Consider the following 19,409-nt stretch of genomic DNA (forward strand, 5'->3'; position numbering starts at 1 on the left):
CGTTTGAGATAAGAGGTCGGTCTGAAAATTCTTCAGTGTGTACCTAGCCTAAGCCAGGAGGAGACAATTGAATAACTATTCTGTCCCATCTAATCTCTTACAGCTAAAATGAACTGTGAAAGAGGAGAAGGCAAGATCTGGAAGACCCAGAAAATATTCTATACAGTTCTAATAGAGAACTGGTCCCATTTGCAAAACAGAATCCACAGGTCACTGCAAAAGGATATGTAGAAAGGATTAGCGGACACTGGTATAGGAGATCTACAGGGCCACAGTCCATGTTATCTGCATGGAAGAGAGGTCAAAAGGACACCTTACCTAGGACCACATCACAAAAGTCAACGTATGAAGCATGCAAAGAACTTGAACCAGAAACTTTTCTTGTAGGAAAGTGCTGAGGAAATAAAAAATTGAGCGAGATCTCATACATGCAGGGAGACCTAAAAATATTTCAGAACACGAAAACTCAGGAGAGTGCCTCAGAAACCGCTGTTAAGGCACTTTGCGGGTGTTCTCTGGCATTCCTCAGAAGTACGCAGGAAGGAGCAGTTTTGGGGCAAGGTAGGACTCAGAAACGAGCGCAGCCTGACATCACCAGGAAGTCAGACAGCTCATGGTGTTAAACCGAATTACCCCCTTAGCTGTCTAGAAGAAATGATTGGAAGCTGCACTTTCTACCAAAATCAACCGTTACTAGGTAATGGTTATTCACTATTAAAATGCATCAAATCAATAGTAACTGTGCAGTAAAAGGCGCGCAAACAAGCTCTACTGTTACCTAAAACAGACACTTAAACACAATGGTACAATCCCGTTTAGTCGTCAGGTCATGCTGGCTAGGCTGTATAGTTAATTATTACTTATAGTTAGCATTACTAAGTAACAAAGACTTATTGTGTTTATAATCTGCAATGTTCCATACGTCCATTCTAGACTACAGTCACACACTGAACCCGAACCTGTCCCAATGGGTATAAAATGATGCATTATGTGTAAAACGTAAATCATATATGTCAGGATTATATACAGAATATTTAAAGCTACATTGAATGCTGAACTTGCATCCGCCAGGGCAGGAAGTTTCTTTTGCTAATCATCTGTACCTTCTACACATACCTCCATTCTCAGCATGCGTGCACATTCCCTTTATCACAAGTCAGTCCCAATTCACCACGCAGTGATGTCACCAAGGTCAACCACAACAGGGAACAAAGAAACCTTCTGTGGACGCTGCCAATATGAATTAGTCACACAACATACAACTCCCACAACAGTCCACTACACAGTTTTTTAAAAATTATTTTTAATTTGCTAGAAACAGAACAATCTTTCAGAAAACGGGGACAAGGTGAAACCCGCTCACTAGCAAAATGGCCACACTATCGCCAAGTCACTGATAAAAGGTATATCAGTGGACTGTTCTACTACTAATCTGTTTTCTCCAAAACCAGCAATATACTATTAAATAGCGCAAGCATGGCGATCGGCGAGAAGAGCAATGTTCGATAATCGGATAAACATTTAATCTGAAATTTGCAGATGAAAGGTGACAGACACCTTGTGCCCATCATTTTCAAAGCCTGCTAAAACTTTAATTTATGCGCAGCGGGCCAAAACATAATTATAAATAAGTGTTATGACTATGTTACTTAATTTAGTGTATTTAGTATGGCTGCTAATCTTGGACCCCAGAATTATATGTTACGGTGGAAAAAGGAACAAAGAGGATACAGCGAGTTTGAATTACCATTTGTCATTCCTTCTGCAAGCAGCTTGAAGAATTGTCACAGAACTTCTAACAAAGGGCCAGAGTCATTAAGGAGAGCAAAGCAGTAACTTTGCACCTGGGTAAAACCATGTTGCATTGGAGGGGGAGGTAAATTTAAACTGTGGGGACAGATTTATATTTTGGGTAGGGCATGTCCCAAATCAACTTCAAATGCCAGTGTAAAAAAAAAAGTTAACAAGTATTTGTGTGCTACATGAAAAAAAAAAACAGCCAGTATTTAACTTAATTGCAAAATAATTAAACTAATTTGCACCTCTTGCATTGTAACATGGTTTGTCCGGGATCAAATGCCATCAGTTAACATTATGGAAAAACATAAGTGTTTAAAAAAATAAATAAACTGGTGCACATGTTTCTTTGATTTTCCACACTGCACTACAAAATGACAGCTACAATCTGATTGATTTGTCAAATGCCAGTGGTTAGCACTTCTGCCTCACAGCACTGGGGTCATGAGTTCAATTCCTGACCATGGCCTTATTCGTGTGGAGTTTGTATGTTCTCCCAGTGTTTACGTGGGTTTCCTCCGGGTGCTCCGGTTTCCTCCCATACTCCAAAAACATATTAGTAGGTTAATTGGCTGCTATCAAATTGACCCTAGTCTGTGTGTCCGTCTGTGTGTTAGGAAATTTAGACAACTCCAATGGGGCAGGGACTGATGCGAGTTCTCTGTACAGCGCTGCGGAATTAGTGGCGGTATATAAATAAATGATGATGATGGGTTATAGTCTTGGACGAGAGCCTAACAAAAACTAATCATCAATATGAAAAAAGTAGTTAAATCTCATTAGGAAATGCATTCAACATTTAAGAAACTTGTCTAAAAGACATTACAGGATAAAGAACAAAAAAATAAAAACAAAAGAAAAGAACACACACACACTTCATTGCCCACTAACACAAAGGTGTTAAAACCAAGCAAAAATACACAAATGAAATAAGTTCGGTGTTTTGGGAAAAACATTGAATATTCTGAGAGGGAGAGAGCCATGTATAAATAACTGACAGCACTGAATACGGCATAAATTAAATATGAACACAGATGGATTAGCATAGTTAAATGATTCAATGAGAAATGTCTGTGGGAACCAATTACATCTTCTGATATAAATACTAATTACAACAAAGAAACAAAAAGTGTTTTTTTTGAGCTGTGGAGCCTATTTGGTTGAAATGTATAGAAAACAAGTGCATGAAATCAGCACAAAATATTACAGCTAGGCCCTGGTTTCCAATAAGCTTGTATCAAGGCAGTATTTATTCCCGGGTAGTAACGTACCATTTTAGTTACTTTTGCTTGACATTAAATTCTTCTTGTGATTTTACCACAGCCAGGATATGAAGGAATTAGAAGAAAATAAATAAAATAAATCACAAAATTGATTGGCCCAATTTATAGGCCATAGCGAGCGATTAACTGTTCAATAGTTATCTACTTATTAAAAAATAAACTCTAATTAAAAAATATCACATGCGCGGTGTGACAATGGTATCTAATTTGCGTGTGCGTGTTTGTGTGTACACAGGCATAGTATGTGTTTGCAGGATCCGTCTGCCAAATGATTATTCAGTGTTATAAACAGATACCAAGCAGAGAGATGATTACATACAGAATGTTTTCTTCATTTCCCCCATGTTATACAAATATTCACAATATGAAACGTGTTAAAACATTTAAGACAACGACTAGGACTGGGATTCACAAATTGTTTGGCTATTGCCATCTGTCTTAATAGACATGCAAAGAAAAAAAATGTATTTCTGACAAGAACGCTTTGTGGTCTTTAATATACTCTGTCCAAAATTCACCATTATAGGATGTGCGGAATGTTACTCATAAAAGCCGACAGAATGAATCTAAAGCTGCAACACTACCTACTCGATAAGAGTTACTGACCTTGTCCTTCCCTGGCCTGGTCCCTGACTGCTGTTCTATGCAGCCTTTTCCCCCAGAACTCCTCCAATGCTGTAATACAGAAGCATCAAAATAAATTTAATTTGCCATTTTAAAATGGCGCCGGACGGGGTAATTCAGCAGGAGGACCAATCACAAGCCAAAATATCCTAAACATTAGCGGCCCTTGTTTTTTTTCGTCCGGGGCTGCGAGAGGAACCACAAAGGCCCCAGAAAGAGTGGCTGCATGGAGACGACCCTGGGGCCGGCCACGGAAGGAGGTGGATAGTGAAATGTATTGATTACGTGGCAGCTTTAAAAGGTGGGTGGGGTATTTTAAAGGCTGGTAGAGCCCATCAAGAGTGTCACAAAATTTTATTACATTCAATCTATGGACTTTTGGTTTTGGCTTTCTTTTTTGAGAATTCAATGTTTGTGGGGTGTAGACATACATGATTAGTTAGGCATTATCAACCACAGGTTTACCAGGTAAACCCAAAAACCACTATAGCACTGATATGCGTGTTTTGTTGCCCTGAATAAACCGGAAAGGTTTTGGGATACGTGAAGGCTCACCCTTCAGTGAGACGTGACTGAAGAGCATGGCATATACCAACTTCATCTCAGTATTATCCCAGCAGAATCACGGCATAGAACTCTGGCGTCTCAGAATTCAGCAACATTCCATGAATATTCTACACATGTTCCAGAAATATTCCCCTACTATATATTTTAAAAAAACATTACATTTAATATAAATTCTCTAACACAAACACACACAGGTTATGTTTTGTCAAAAGCCAATTAATCTAGCAAGTTTTTTTGGACTATTTGTGGAAACTGGAGCACCCACTACTAAATGCCAGTGTTAATATTGCTTTATTATGGCGAACTCTACTCGTCACTCACATAAGCAATATGGCAGCCACCAACCAAACCACGCTGGACACAACATGCCTATATTTAGTAACGCTTTAAGAAAACGCCAACAATAAATCCAAATTTATGGATGAGAGGATTTCCCTCAAAACTTGCTAATACTCCCACTTGTGACTATTTCAATACAGATGAACTTGATGTATTTGACAGCCAGAGCCCAAAGCTAATTTGCTTAAAAAAGACACAAAAAGCCAGCAGTATTCATATCAAAGAGATTAGAGGTTTTATAAAAAAAAATATATTATCCATCCCAATGGCTAGTGTCCAGCATTACTATAAACCAGCATTAGTTGGTATTAGTGCTCCCTCAGCATTTCAGTACCTACATGCCCCATAGAATAAAAGCAATATATCCATGTACCAGTGGACAAAAGGGATTATATCTGCGCTAATACCCAGTTCAGTAGGAGGTGGCTGCCAAAGATGGGGACAGTGTAAAAGGGGGGGACCCCTCCCCCTGGTTGGATATCAAAGGACCACAAGAAAAGACTTGAGGTAGTCCCTAGGCACCTGTTTGTTGTAATCATTAAGGTATATGTCAGAGACCAATAGGTATTTAATTAGGTCCATACAAGAACACAAGGGTTAAATGGAGATGTATACTTCATATTCCAATATCATGGCACTGGTTTAAATTAATAATAATACATGCAGCAGGTAAGCTGACATTAAAAGTTTTGATTCCAAAAACGAACACAATCCGCTCGTTTTGCAGTGATGGCACAAAGTATATAGTGACTTACAGCAATCTAGCCGATATAAAAGGTTCTATTCATGAACACAAATTACTCACTAAAACGTGATAGTCCAGGTCCTGTTTCAGGAGGCCGCTAAGTGGTTCTCCGTCCGTGTTGCTCGGCATCCAACTGTCAAGTGAAAGTACGTGATCCGCGCATGCGCATGCAGCAGTGTGTATCCGATCTGTACAGACGTGCAGTTGATGTGGCAATACAAAAGTGTAGATGATAGTTGATGCTGGTAAATCCGTTTGGAATTCCTTTCCTACGCGTTTCGCCCAATAATAGGCTTCCTCAGGGATGTGCACTTGACAGTTGGATGCCGAGCAACACGGACGGAGAACCACTTAGCGGCCTCCTGAAACAGGCATCTGCAGAGCGGGCCCTCCAGGAGCGGGGTAAGTTCACCTTCTTTACCCTCCTGTGACACACCGGAGCCTTGTGCACCTTTGGCGTTCAGTGACTCGCATCCATCTTATTGACTTTTTATTATGTGATCAGTTCGGGGAATATTACCCACAGCGTGTGATACTACAAATATTCATTATCCTTCGGGACCTGTTTCAATCGATACACACCATCGGGCTGAACTTTATTACTTGTACTATCAACCTGGACTATCACGTTTTAGTGAGTAATTTGTGTTCATGAATAGAACCTTTTATATCGGCTAGATTGCTGTAAGTCACTATATACTTTGTGCCATCACTGCAAAACGAGCGGATTGTGTTCGTTTTTGGAATCAAAACTTTTAATGTCAGCTTACCTGCTGCATGTATTATTATTAATTTAAACCAGTACCATGATATTGGAATATGGAGTATACATCTCCATTTAACCCTTGTGTTCTTGTATGGACCTAATTAAATACCTATTGGTCTCTGACATATACCTTAATGATTACAACAAACAGGCGCCTAGGGACTACCTCAAGTCTTTTCTTGTGGTCCTTTGATATCCATGTACCAGCCTGTGCCAAAAGTATAACACTTCCACCATACTAGCCAGTGCCAGTCTGTACCAAGTCCATCAGTACCAGCAACTACACATACCAGCCAGGATATGACAGAATCCCAGCACTTCACAGTATGCCAACCTGTGCACCCACAGAATGCCAAGACCAGTGCCCTCACATTCTACCAATATGTGCTTAACTGAATGCCAGCACCAGCAGCTCCACCTATCACAAATTGCTGACACATACCAGGGCATTGTCCATAAGCTGTGCTCTGGTCTCTGTATATGGGTCATGTATAAGGTAATCAGCAGCTGCTTAATGCCGCTGCCAACCATGAGAATAGTGACATTGGCCACTCTCAGTGGCTTCTGATTACATGCAGTGTCTCTGTAGCACCAGCTCTTCTAGCAGCAATCAGTATATTATTATTAATTTTTATTTATAGGGCGCCACAAGGTGTCCGTGGCGCCGTACAGGGACAAAAACAAATTACAATACAAGGTGAGACAGCACAGTACAGTAAACATAAAGCACAGTAACTCAGTAAGCTCAATGCACAGCTAGTGAGGGCGGGGGGAGTATCCGCAAATGACGGGACCCAAAAGGAGGGCGCGGAAGACAGGGAGACCCCCAGAGGGGGGAGGAGGGCAAAGTAGCTGGAGAGCAGAGTTAGAAGTGGTGGGAACAGGAGGAGAGATGGCCCTGCTCAGAGGAGCGTACAATCTAAGGGGAGGGGTGGACAGACGGAGAAACGCAGGGGAGAGAGGGAGAGTAGAGAGACGGAGGCAGGGAAGGGGAAAGAAGGGGAGAGGCAGAGGATAAGGTAGGGAGTTAAGTGGGAGACTGGAAGGCTTTAAGAAAAAGGTGGGTTTTTAAAGCCCGTTTGAAACGGGACAGGTTAGGGGAAGTCCTGATAGAGGGAGGGAGCTTGTTTCAGTGGAGGGGGGCAGCACGGGCAAAGTCTTGGATACGCGCGTGGGAGGAAGTGATGAGGGGGGAAGATAGGCGAGGGTCATTGGCAGATCGGAGAGGACGGGATGGAGCTTGAATAGATAGGAGTGTGGAGATGTAGGGTGCAGTGGCGTTGGCGAGGGCCTTGTATGTAAGAGTGAGGATCTTGAAAAGAATTCTGTAGGGGAAGGGGAGCGGTGAGAAAGGAAGATAAGCCTAGCGGCTGCGTTAAGTACAGATCGAAGGGGAGCGAGATGAGAGAGGGGGAGGCCAGTAAGGAGGAGGTTGCAGTAGTCCAAGCGGGAGATGATCAGAGAGTGAATAAGGCATTTGCTGGCATCTTGGGAGAGGAAGGGCCGGATGCGAGCAATGTTACGCAGCTGGAAGCGACAGGATTTAGCAAGAGAAAGGATATGGGGGCCAAAGGAGAGAGAGAGGAGTCGAGGATGACACCAAGGCAGCGAAGTTTGGGGACAGAGGAGTTGATGACAGTGATTGAGAGGTCGACAGGGAATGAGGTATGAGGGGGAGGAAAAAATATCAGCTCTGTTTTGGCGAGGTTGAGTTTGAGGAATCGAGAGGACATCCAGGAGGAGATGGCAGAGAGGCAGGCGGACACCCTAGAGAGGAGGGAGGGAGAGAGATCAAGAGAGGAGAGGTATAGTTGAGTGTCGTCATCGTAAAGGTGGTAGTTGAACCCAAAGGAGCTGATGAGTTCACCCAGGGAGGAGGTGTATTGAGAGAAGAGTAAGGGGCCCAGAACAGAGCCCTGGGGGACCCCGACTGGAAGGGTGGATGGGGGGGGAGAGAGACTCAGTGGTGGTGACAGAGAAGGATCGGTCAGCGAAGTAAGAGGTAAACAGGACAGGACAGGGCCAGAGAGGCAGAGAGACTGGAGGGTGTGGAGGAGGAGGGGGTGGTCAACGGTGTCGAAAGCTACAGAGAGGTCAAGGAGGATGAGAAGGGAGAAGTGGCCCCTGGCTTTAGCAGAGAGGAGGTCATTGGTGACTTTAGCCAGGGCAGTTTCAGTGGAGTGAAGGGGGCGGAAACCAGACTGGAGAGGATCAAGGAGGGAGTGTTCAGAAAGGTAGGAGGTGAGACGGCTGCAGACGAGCCTCTCGAGAATTTTGGAGGCAAAGGGGAGAAGAGATATGGGGCGATAGTTCGAGAGAAAAGTGGGGTCGAGATTAGGCTTCTTAAGAATGGGGGATACGAGAGCATGTTTGAAAGAGGAGGGGAAGATGCCGGAGGAGAGGGAGAGATTAAAGAGGCGAGCGAGGTGGGAGCAGGTGGTAAGGGAAAGGGAGTGAAGAAGGTGGGAGGGGATTGGATCCAGGGGACAGGTAGTAGGGAAGGGGGGGGGGGGGGGGGAGGAGGAAGAAATGAGAGAGTGGACTTCCTCGTCCGTGGTGGGGTGGAAGGAGTTTTAGGGGGGGGGGGGGGGGAGACGGAAGAGTGGGAGGGGTAGAAGAGAGTGGAGGAGGATGGCATCGATTTTAGAGTAGAAGGAGAATATATTCTTACACCCAAGGAACAGTCTTCACAGATCTAGTAACAAGAATAATTTTGAACTTCAGGGCCCCTACAGATGAGTTATGGAGCCGTTTTACAACCACTCCCCATGATACACAAACACACCTCCCAACATTCCGGAATGGGAAATTCAGGATACATTAGAACACATCCCATATTCCACCAAGCCACTTCATAGGACACGCTCATTTTCTCTGCTGGATCTCGCAACAATCCTACGAAAGCCATGACTACTGGGAAGGTATTAACATGCAGTACAGAACTGGTATTGTTACTTTCAGTTAGAGGAAGCAATTCTCAACAGCCAAGCCGTGCTTATGTTTATCGCTGAGGAGTAGTGTTTTACGAGATGAATTGGCAATGTAACATGCGTTTCCTAAGAAGCATGATATAGATTAACATAAAATGTTTTAGAAAGGTTGAAACCCTACTGGTTCTTGGGCAGAACAGGTCTATATGGGCAGACCGTTATTTCATGACGCAGATTACTGTGTAAGGAGGTGACCACCGCACAGATATTGCATCTGCACCACTGATTTGACAACGTCGGGAAGTATTCTGATGTCAGACCAGCCTATAGGATATGTTTAATGCATTGCTTCTCAAAGTCAAAATGAGTGTACACACTTATGTGCAGATTTATCAAGTTATCTAAAGGAAAAGTGAAAGGGTTACCCATAGCAACCATTTAGATTCTAGCCATCATTTATCTAGTACATTCTAGAACATGATTGTTAGAATCTGATTGGTTGCTATGGGCAACAATTCAGCTTTTCCTCTTTAGACAGTTTGATAAATCTACCCCCTTAGACAGGAAGATCACATTACACAATGGACCAGAGCAAGAACTCTGTCACAGAAACCGCTTTCCTCACACTATACAGGGTCCTGTATTTATACAATTCACAGTGGGTATTAAATTCAACACACAGGTACATTGCTTTTATATTTTCAAAGCTTCTACTATGTCTTTACAAATGCCACATTTATTCACCTGCAGGGCTGAGGGTTAAAACAAAATAAAAGTCAAAAACATTTCACAGAAGAACTGGAAAACGCCCCATCTCTTGGTAAATGGATTGAAAGAATCAGATTAAATACAAGTGGAATTACAGAGAGCAGCAAACACTACTTCCTGTGGGGCGTACACCCTCGTCCAGCAGTTTTCCTAGAAAGCAGCCAGGATTCTATACAGAATCATTCTACAAGTGGTGACTGCAGAGGAATGTCAGAGCACATCTCCCACTGTCATTCCACAGGCTTCAAAGCTGTAGTCAGTGCTCTGTTGTGAATGTCACAAAAGCCAACATGCCGGGTCTACCTCTGACATTTCACAATGTCAAGGCTGCTTTGATAGTAGATTTTCTCCCATTTACCCTTTATCTTGACTATAAAAATAAAATCAATAAATTGCACCAGCGAACAGCAGGACGTGCATTTCACGCATTAACATAAGCCCAAAGTTTAAAGGACATGTTAACTGCACATGGTGACCATGTACAATAGAGGCAGCCATTCATTGTGTGGACTGTACCATATTCATGTAGGCTATGGAGTCATTAGAACCAGTAACTTGGTGCTAGCGTAGAAGGATCTACACCACGTAGGGCTAATAACTTGCTTTTTTCACTATACAATGCCCTGGTATAAGGACTTAATCCCTAAACATGATGGTACTTAATGAGCAGATAAAGTAGAGAGAAGTGAAAGGGCAGAAGAAATGTGTGCGAATATGGCAGAGGTGCGAAGTTCTGTGAATACAATCTTCAGAGTTGCTTGCCATTCCCTACTGCATCACGGAATCTGTAATCTATAAAAAGAATTGTGACGACAACAGTAGCAAAGGAATATCATCTAACATTCAAGGCTGAATTCTGACGTTCAGATGCGCGTAATTACTTGCCAAAATGCAGAATAAGGCAAATATTGTGAAGAGTTAGTAAAGTAAAGTCACTGTCAGACATAAATACGTATTAAACATTGTATTATAAAACAAGTGTTCATGCTAGGAGGAAGAGCTCTAACCAAATAGGCAGACAGTGACTGACAGACAGCCAGACTAGCTCTGCAAAAATACACAGTGGTGATTGGTTGTTTCGTACATAGAGCTAGGGGTCAGTGATGTCATAGTAACTTAAGTTCTCATACAGGTCAAACCCCCTGAGACTATCAATACACAGATCTATATATATGGGCGAGTCCGCTGTCAGTAATGGAGTGAGACAGTGACACTTATTAACAGAGCTGCAGTGTCAGGTTAATATCGGACAATGGAAATGTTACACTCATGGTTCATATCTGAAAGTTTCAGTCTTGGGGTTTAGAGGTTCATTAAAAGTACAATATTAGTGGGAATTATACCGCTTTCATACTGGCGCCCCGGCAATATCCCGGGTTTTTCAAGCCGGGTTTTTGCCGGGGCTCGGAGCGTTCCAGCTCAGAAACACCATTCATACTGCACCTCGGACCCGGGAATTTCCCAGGTTGACCCCATTCATACTGCACAAGTCTGTGCCCTGGCAATTTGTGGGAGTCTTCACCAGAGCAGTTTTCATTGGCTGAAAAATGGTGATGTCATTGAAAGGTGACTGGTTACACACTTTTTCAGTGAAATAAAAGCAATTTTCTCCAACAAACTCCGATTCTGCTTCAGCTTGATCTGCACTCCACCATCCACCATTTCTCCTAAACTCCTTCTCGAATCTTCCACAGGCTCCCACCGATGACATCATCCTCCAGAGACAGGCAGACAGCCAATCAGCCTGTTTTCTGTGCACCCGGGTTGCACCATTCATAGTGCAGGCAACCCGGGTCCGACCCGGGAATTACCCCTCGATAAATCCCGGGTTGAAGACCCGGGTTTTTAGACCCAGGATTTTTGACTTGTACCATTCATACTGCACCAAGACCCGGGTCGTTTGAGCTCGCCCCGGCAAAAACCCGGGATTTTGGTGCAGTATGAATGGGGTATTATTGACATCAATGTGGGAGCTGCCAACACTTCTCACCAGGCATTGACCGGAACTGATAAGAGACTCTCAAAGCCTGGAGAGAATTGATAAAAAGTATTAAGAAAAAACCTGCAGTACCACAACATCCTTCCATTCCAGCCATATATTTATGGTACAATGCAGTTTATTTACAGATCAAGTTACTTTAAGGGAGGTTTCAAACATACTACAAAATGGTCAGATGTAATTGCCACTTGTCTAAATGTAACACTAATAGTTTATAATAGTTATTTCAACTTTGCTTGCACTATGCAAAATCTCAAAAAAAAATAAAAATGCTACTGACAAACGTGTGCGATAGTTTAACATTTAATACACCTTCTCCATTGGGAATAACCACCACCAAAATAATGGGATTGCAAAGGGAGATTCTGCACAGAAGACTTTAAAAAGGATAGCCATGGTGAAGTTGAAATGCTAAAGGATAGCCATGGTGAAGTTGAAATGCTAAAAGGATAGCCATGGTGAAGTTGAAATGCTAAAGGATAGCCATGGTGAAGTTGAAATGCTAAAGGATAGCCATGGTGAAGTTGAAATGCTAAAGGATAGCCATGGTGAAGTTGAAATGCTAAAGGATAGCCATGGTGAAGTTGAAATGCTAAAGGATAGCCATGGTGAAGTTGAAATGCTAAAGGATAGCCATGGTGAAGTTGAAATGCTAAAGGATAGCCATGGTGAAGTTGAAATGCTAAAGGATAACCATCGTGAAGTTGAAATGCTAAAGGATAGCCATGGTGAAGTTGAAATGCTAAAGGATAACCATCGTGAAGTTGAAATGCTAAAGGATAACCATCGTGAAGTTGAAATGCTAATGACAGCATTACTAGAACACAATAACACTTTTTCCCCAGGTATTCTACTCACAGCAGAACTGACTTTAAATTTATAACAATGACTGGGAGGTTTGCAGCTGCCTGATTTTGGTAACAATTCTACAGCCAGTTATGCCGAGAGTATAGGAGTTTTTACCAAACGCTGATTAAGATCTACTTTCCTTCTGAGAGGTTAGGCAGGATAGTCCCGATTTGGGGTCTCTGTCCCGCCATCCCAATCAGGACACCGCTTTGTCCCACTAGTGGGAAATTTGGGAGGTATGTGTCGTTCACTATACAGCAGAGCACCGGTGAACGGCTATCTAGAATAGTGTTTGGAGTTAAGGGGACTACTGGGCAGCCTAATGTGCCCCGGGGTGAGGAGATGAAAACCTCACTGCTGCCACGAATTTCTAAGTTCGTCTCATGATAGACTCTGCAAATGTATGTGTATAAGGTAGGTGTTCAATCATAGTATTAGAGACTTCCTTGTCCTCCAAGGCGCACACAGCATTGCATGGAATCTCACAGTTCCTCAATTCTACAACATTACACTTCCTAGAAGATAAAACAAGCTCTGCTGCAAGGACAGGCATTTCAAAAAAATTTTTCGAAGACCGCGCAGTAATGAAGAGGTTAACTAGGCAAGAACATTTTTTAGATTGTTGGGGGTTTTTTTTGTTTTTTTAAAAAGCCAGCATAAGAGGGGATGCTTGCAGGCAGAATAATGGAAGCATAAACTCAGTGCTCACATCACATCCACCCATCTTCAAATCAAGCATTATTATGTAACTAAATGCTCTCAGCAAAGGACAAGTCATTTCACCACCGTCAGATCTCAGATCTTCCTATGTAGAGGATTTCACAGGGCTCAATTTTTTTTAAAAAAAAAGAGCCAAAATACCAAGTAGAAAGTCATATTATGCAGCCCACAAGCAAGATGCTAAACAGATCATGTGTTCTTTATAAACCGTTAATTGGGAAAAAAAAAAAAAAAAGTGTAAATACATACATTATATATATATATATATATATATATATATATATATATATATATATATATATATATATATATATATATATATATATATATACACACACACACACATTTACATATATAAATAAAGCATCAAGTTGAAATACACTGCACAATGTTACATAGCAGTCCCCTACCACATCTTTAGATCACTGGCATGAAATGGAGATTTTACAGGTCAAAAAGCTGAAATTTCAGTCGGTTAAGCTGCTGTGAAGTCACTGACCCTGCCAGGGTTTAAATTCATTGGTGCTACAGGTCAACTCTGCAGAGGTCTGCAAACCAGTCAGTCAAACTCTGCTGCCTCACACAGACTTCCTACCAACTTGAGAGTCTGCTGCAAATGGATACTATCCACAAGCCTATAGCCCTTTTAGCAATTATATATCTATAACATCTAATACAAATTACCATAGGTAGACAATTGGCCACAATTTCGATTGAAAACCAGTAAGTAGCACAGTGGCACAGTTGTTAGCATTGTTGCAGTGCGATCACGAGTTTGATTCCTCACCTCCTAGTTGTGTGGCGTTTGTAAACTCTCCCCTTGTTTGTGTGGGTTTCCTCCAGGTGATCAGGTGATCAGCTTCTCTCCCATACGCCAAAGTCATAATGGTAGTTTAACTGCTTACTAAAAGTCTATGCTGTGTGTGTTACGGAACTTAGACTGTAAGCTTCAATGGGTAGGGACTTATTCTCTGCACAGTGATGTAGGTGTTCTATAAGTAAATTCTAATAAATAATGTCCAGGACATTTCTTTTCTTGCATGAAATTTGCACAATTACTTGTTAGCAGGAAGTGGGGACCCTGGTATTACCTGCTCCACCCAGCAGAGAGAAACTGCAGGCAAACAGTGCAAAGACTCAAATTAGCCCCATCAAAAGTGGTGGAGGGATGTAATGTTACTATATCAATATAGACATTCTACTACATTCTACTTAAATCAAGACAGCTGACTGTGATGTGTTTAGTCAAAGGGAAACTAACAAGGTTGTGGCTACATTAAGAAAATTCCTATCCATTCCATACTGTACTGCAGCAACACAACGTGTAGCAGAGAAACCGTTTTGAGGGTTCTACAAATATCCAGGTTACAACAAATTCTACACAGCAGACTGATTGCAGGACGAGAGACTAAAGTTACGTTACAAATCCATAACAAAATATACTTTTCATCGGTTCAGCATGAAGAGCACAGGGCTTTTACAGAACCCACAGTCAACAAGAGGGTTAATATGGATATCTGCAAGCATGCAGGAAATGGTTTCATCCAGATGAGGAGCGACAGGAGATGACTGCACCCCACCCCTGGCCTTGGCAGAGAGAAAGATCCAAATTCTGCTCCTCGGGCCGCTGTGGACACAGCGGGATAGTCAGGCAGTCGCCAGAGAGGCCTTGGGCAAGGATTAGGAACGAAAGGACCCAGCAAAAAAAAAAAAAACAAACTAGGCAGCAAAATGAGCAAACTGCAAAAACAGCTCACACCAATTTAGATCATGTGTAACAGAAAGACAAAACACAACACAAAATGGTCCATGGTCAACACATTTATAAATGCCCCGTGACAAGCTTGTATGAGGATGGACGAGAGGGATTCAATAAGTTTCTTTATCTCCAGGAAAACATTCTTACTAGTCGATGGCACAGGAGCCAGCTCTGCGGGAGTTTGGGCACCCCCAATATTTGTGCAACCACAGGCACTAACCAGACTATGATTAACTTCTTTCACTTATATGGGGGAGGGGGTGCATGAAGCCTCTCCTATCATTTTATAGAGTTGTCTCCTATGGTCAATAGTTACAGATAATCTCATCACAGATGTCCAGTCAGAAATGCAAAAACACAAAAGGAACCTGCAACATGATCCATTTGCTCCCCATCATTCTGAGGGGTCCCCTGAATAAAGCAGACCTACACAAAAAGAAGGACTATGTGCAGAGCTGCCCACAGCAGAACCTTCTCTCTTGCCGCCCTCTCAACCACTGCAAAGTCGGAGATTATTTTCCGGATGTGAAAATTCCTCAACACCTGCTACACTGGGACGTGGCAACCATAAATCTCCAAAATGAGTCACGCATAGCGCAGAGCAGCTGGGCCCCAACAGAACGCTACGCTGTAGAGCGCTATGCACATCTGTTCCGTGTGGAATCCTGTATTCTTCAAAGGCTCACCCCATGCAGAAAAAAAAAAAATGTGTTCCAAGAGGACTCCATTATACAGGTATGGGGAGGAGGAAGACAATATAAGAGACATTTCCTAAAAAGTGTCCCTTAACACTGCACCCCAATGACCGCCGCCCTGTGTACATACTGATGTCAGGTGTATAGGATGGGACTGGTTCCTAGTAACTAGATTCTCAAGATTATTGGGTCAGCCCAAAAGATGGCCAACACCACTGTGTAGGCGACTGCTACACCTTAAAACGGTAGGCCCAGGCCTTCAAAACCAGTAAAACCACCATGAGTTTTCAATCCATTAGTAAACATTTATAGCGGATGGTCTCCAAATTCTACCTATGGCAATTCTTGGTGAATAAAGGAGTTGTCTCTGTAAACCGAGGGGCCCAGATTATGCATTTATTGTATTATAGCAGACAAGTAATGTTCATTTATTCGCTTCCATGTAAATATCTGTTCAACAGTGAGTTCTGATATACATTTTTCCTAATTAACACTGTAGCAATAATTCTAAGGAATAATACAAACCCCAAAGTAAATTAGTAAAAGCACTCCACCTATAGCTTTGTGTTTTTATGTGGTCACAGAACGCCACCATATACAATGTGTAGGGCATTATCCCATTGTATATAAAACTTTATTTAAAAAGGAAAATTGCTCCAAGCTGAAATCCTTCCTGAATTAGCTCCCCATCTACTAGTTTGCTAGTGAACAAAACAAGGGTCTAACCCCACGACTCATTTAGAGAAATAAATGTGCTTTGCAAACGATCCCCATTTTATTATATTTTTTATAATTATTAAATGTTCCTTCAGAGGAGCCTGAACCATAATTTAGTGAAAATTCTGTGGCCCAAAGTCCTTCCTGCTTTACGGTCAGATGTGTTTGTATAGCTTTTTATAATACCTGCTGATATTCTTCCCTGACCTTTCTCTCCTGCCTTCCTAACCCAGGCATCTAGTCGTCTCTCTGCTGTCACTACCTGGATGTCCCAGCGCTTCCTGAAACTCATCATCACCAAATTCGAGCTCATCATCTTTCCTTCTGCCAATGATGCTATCCCTCCCAATATCTCACTCTTGGTTGACAACATCACTCTCTCCTGTCACCCAAGGCCGCTGCCTTGGAGTCACCTTAGACTCGGCTCTCAGTTTTACCTTTCATATCCAGTTCCTCACCAAATCCTGCCACTTCCTCCTCCGTAACATCACAAAAATCCGTCCCTTCATCTCTCAGGAGGCAACCAAAATCCTGGTCCATTCATTCATCATTTTGCGTCTCAACTATTACAACCTCCTTCTCACTGGCCTTCCTGACTCTCGCACTTCTGACCTTCAATCCATACAGAATGCTGCGGCTAGGCTCCTCTTCCTCTCCCACCGCACCTCTTCTGCTTCTTCTCTGCACAAATCCCTTCATTGGCTCCCTATCCGTTTCAGAATTCAGTTCAAGCTCCTTACCCTCACTTACAGAGCTCTTACTGACACTTCTCTCCCTTACATCTCTGACCTTGTCTCGAGGTACATACCTACCGGCCACTCCACTCTGCCCGACCTCTGTCAATTCACCTCTCGTTACCTCCTCCCATGCTCGCCTCCAAGACTCCTGCCGTGCTGCCCCTAATCTTTGGAACACTCTCCCCCAACCTTCAGTACTTCAGATGCTCACTCAAAACTCCCTTTTCAAGCTCACCTATCCTACCACCTCAATCTCCTAACCATTCTACCACCCATTACCTCCTCTTCCTCGTCTGCCATCTCCATCTCTTCCCAGTTGGTCCTACTCTCTCACCCCCATCCCTCTAGAATGTGAGCTCTCTCGTGGGCAGGGTAATCTCTACCTATTGTCCCACATCTGTTTACTGTCCCTTGTATGTCCCGTTACGTCTTTTGCTGCGCTTTGCGCGAGTCCCCAAAGCATTACACACAATCATCTGTGCTATTTATATGTATTACCTCAATTTGTTACTGGCTTTTGTATGCGGCGCTACGGAATCTGTGGCGCCTTATAAATAATTATGTGATTACAGAGAGGTCTCTATCTTTCTTTGGTTATATGAACTGTTGTACCTTAATACTAAGATTGAGGGTAACGTGCACCCCTTCTGAAGAGTTTCAGTGAGGACATTAGTTCCTAGTGCACTGAACTAAGGTACGAGACCCAAAATGATGACATTTTTTCCAAGTGAATTGAAGTGGCAGGAATTTGCTCAAGCCCACAAAATGTATTCTCTGTAATATGATGGCGCTATATAGCTCAACAATGATAAAATGGAAGGTGATGGATACACTTATATCAAAAGAAGGTGCAGAAAAAAAAAATAAAAGGCATTCCTGCAAGTAACATGTGCACTGCAACAGATCAAGTTATTTGGTATTTTTAGGCTCCTGCTGCACCTTGAAAGCAGAAATTGTCGGGCTCCACAATAACCCCATAGCTGCGAGAGCATCTCTACAAACACTACCAGCCACAACAGGCTCATCTGGCTAGGAGACTTCTATTCCCAAGGTCATACAGCTATTCCCTGCGGCTACTCTAAATAAGGATGTGGTATAGAGAAGCATCGCTCGGGCAGTACCCTTATCCATTGTAAAACACAGAAAAAGGCCCTTGGGGATGTGAATCCCTGAATATTCCGCAGTGGTGATAACAGGCATCGTCTTTCCTTTCAACAGCCAACCTCGATAAATCACAAAGGAATTATACACAGACTTGTCGTCAGTGTGTGTTGTTTTGAAACGAAGAACAAGAAGAAAAAAAAATCTGGCTGGGTCGTATATTGTTGCAATTCCACAATTGACAGCTTGTAAGAAAGCATTTCCGTCAAGTCTAGGCCAGATACAAGAAGGCTGGTTCATTACAGTTTAATGACAGCTGCATCTAAAGAGCCTTAGACGTCATAATCAGCTTTCAAAATGAGATAAGCTGACAAACTTCTGAAACGGCGGATGAAGACATTACTGTTCCTTCAGGCTGTGTGCATAGTACAATAGCGGCCAACTGTTCCTATTATCAACAACATTCTGCGTGTCAAATGCCATGCAGACTTCTCTGTGTTTTATATTAATATTAATTAAGGAGGACTATGTACATTGAAAACCGGTAACAAACAAAATGAAGAAGTTTCTGGTTTAATGTTCAATTAGGTTCGGTTCATTCCACAACCAGAGAAATGGCGGGAGAGTCTGGCCTTTCCCTGAACAGGTGTGAAAAGGTTAAATACACAAGAAATAATAAAAAAAATTGTAGTTAATCTTCAACTACTTGGCCTCTTCTATTTACAAAAACCACGTCATTGCTACCTTACTAAAGACGGAACAAGAGCACAAAGGACCAGGAGCATAATGAACTTGGACACTCGACATTCCTTATTAGATGTCCTTTATTAGACTTCTCTATCCAATTAGGTCCATCAATTTGCAGACCCAGGCATTGAAATGAATTAAAAAAAAAAAAAAAGCTCCCAAGCCCATGATAAAGGTGTACAGCAATACTCTACGCCATAAAGTATTTTCTGCGTGCAATAACAGACGACATGACACAGTCGTACGCTGTTACTCAGAAACCGTGG

At 42.5% G+C, this 19,409-nt stretch overlaps 1 protein-coding gene across 16 annotated transcripts in view; it reads right to left on the minus strand.

Moving 5' to 3' along the window:
• Nucleotides 1–19,409, minus strand: part of CTBP1 (C-terminal binding protein 1) — a 434,573-nt gene that overhangs the window by 54,555 nt on the left and 360,609 nt on the right. For 3 of the 16 annotated variants that reach the window (XM_075194127.1, XM_075194132.1, XM_075194133.1), the window contains exon 2: nt 3,687–3,755. The exons of 12 other annotated variants lie outside the window; for them this stretch is intronic. In XM_075194127.1, the coding sequence (XP_075050228.1) occupies nt 3,687–3,755 (69 nt within the window). Of the gene's footprint in view, nt 1–3,686; nt 3,756–14,174; nt 14,287–19,409 lie in introns of those variants that run through there. One more of the 16 variants, XM_075194136.1, reaches the window with a different exon arrangement.

This window comes from Mixophyes fleayi, chromosome 1 (genome assembly GCF_038048845.1).
Source record: "Mixophyes fleayi isolate aMixFle1 chromosome 1, aMixFle1.hap1, whole genome shotgun sequence".
Classification (NCBI taxonomy): domain Eukaryota; kingdom Metazoa; phylum Chordata; class Amphibia; order Anura; family Limnodynastidae; genus Mixophyes; species Mixophyes fleayi.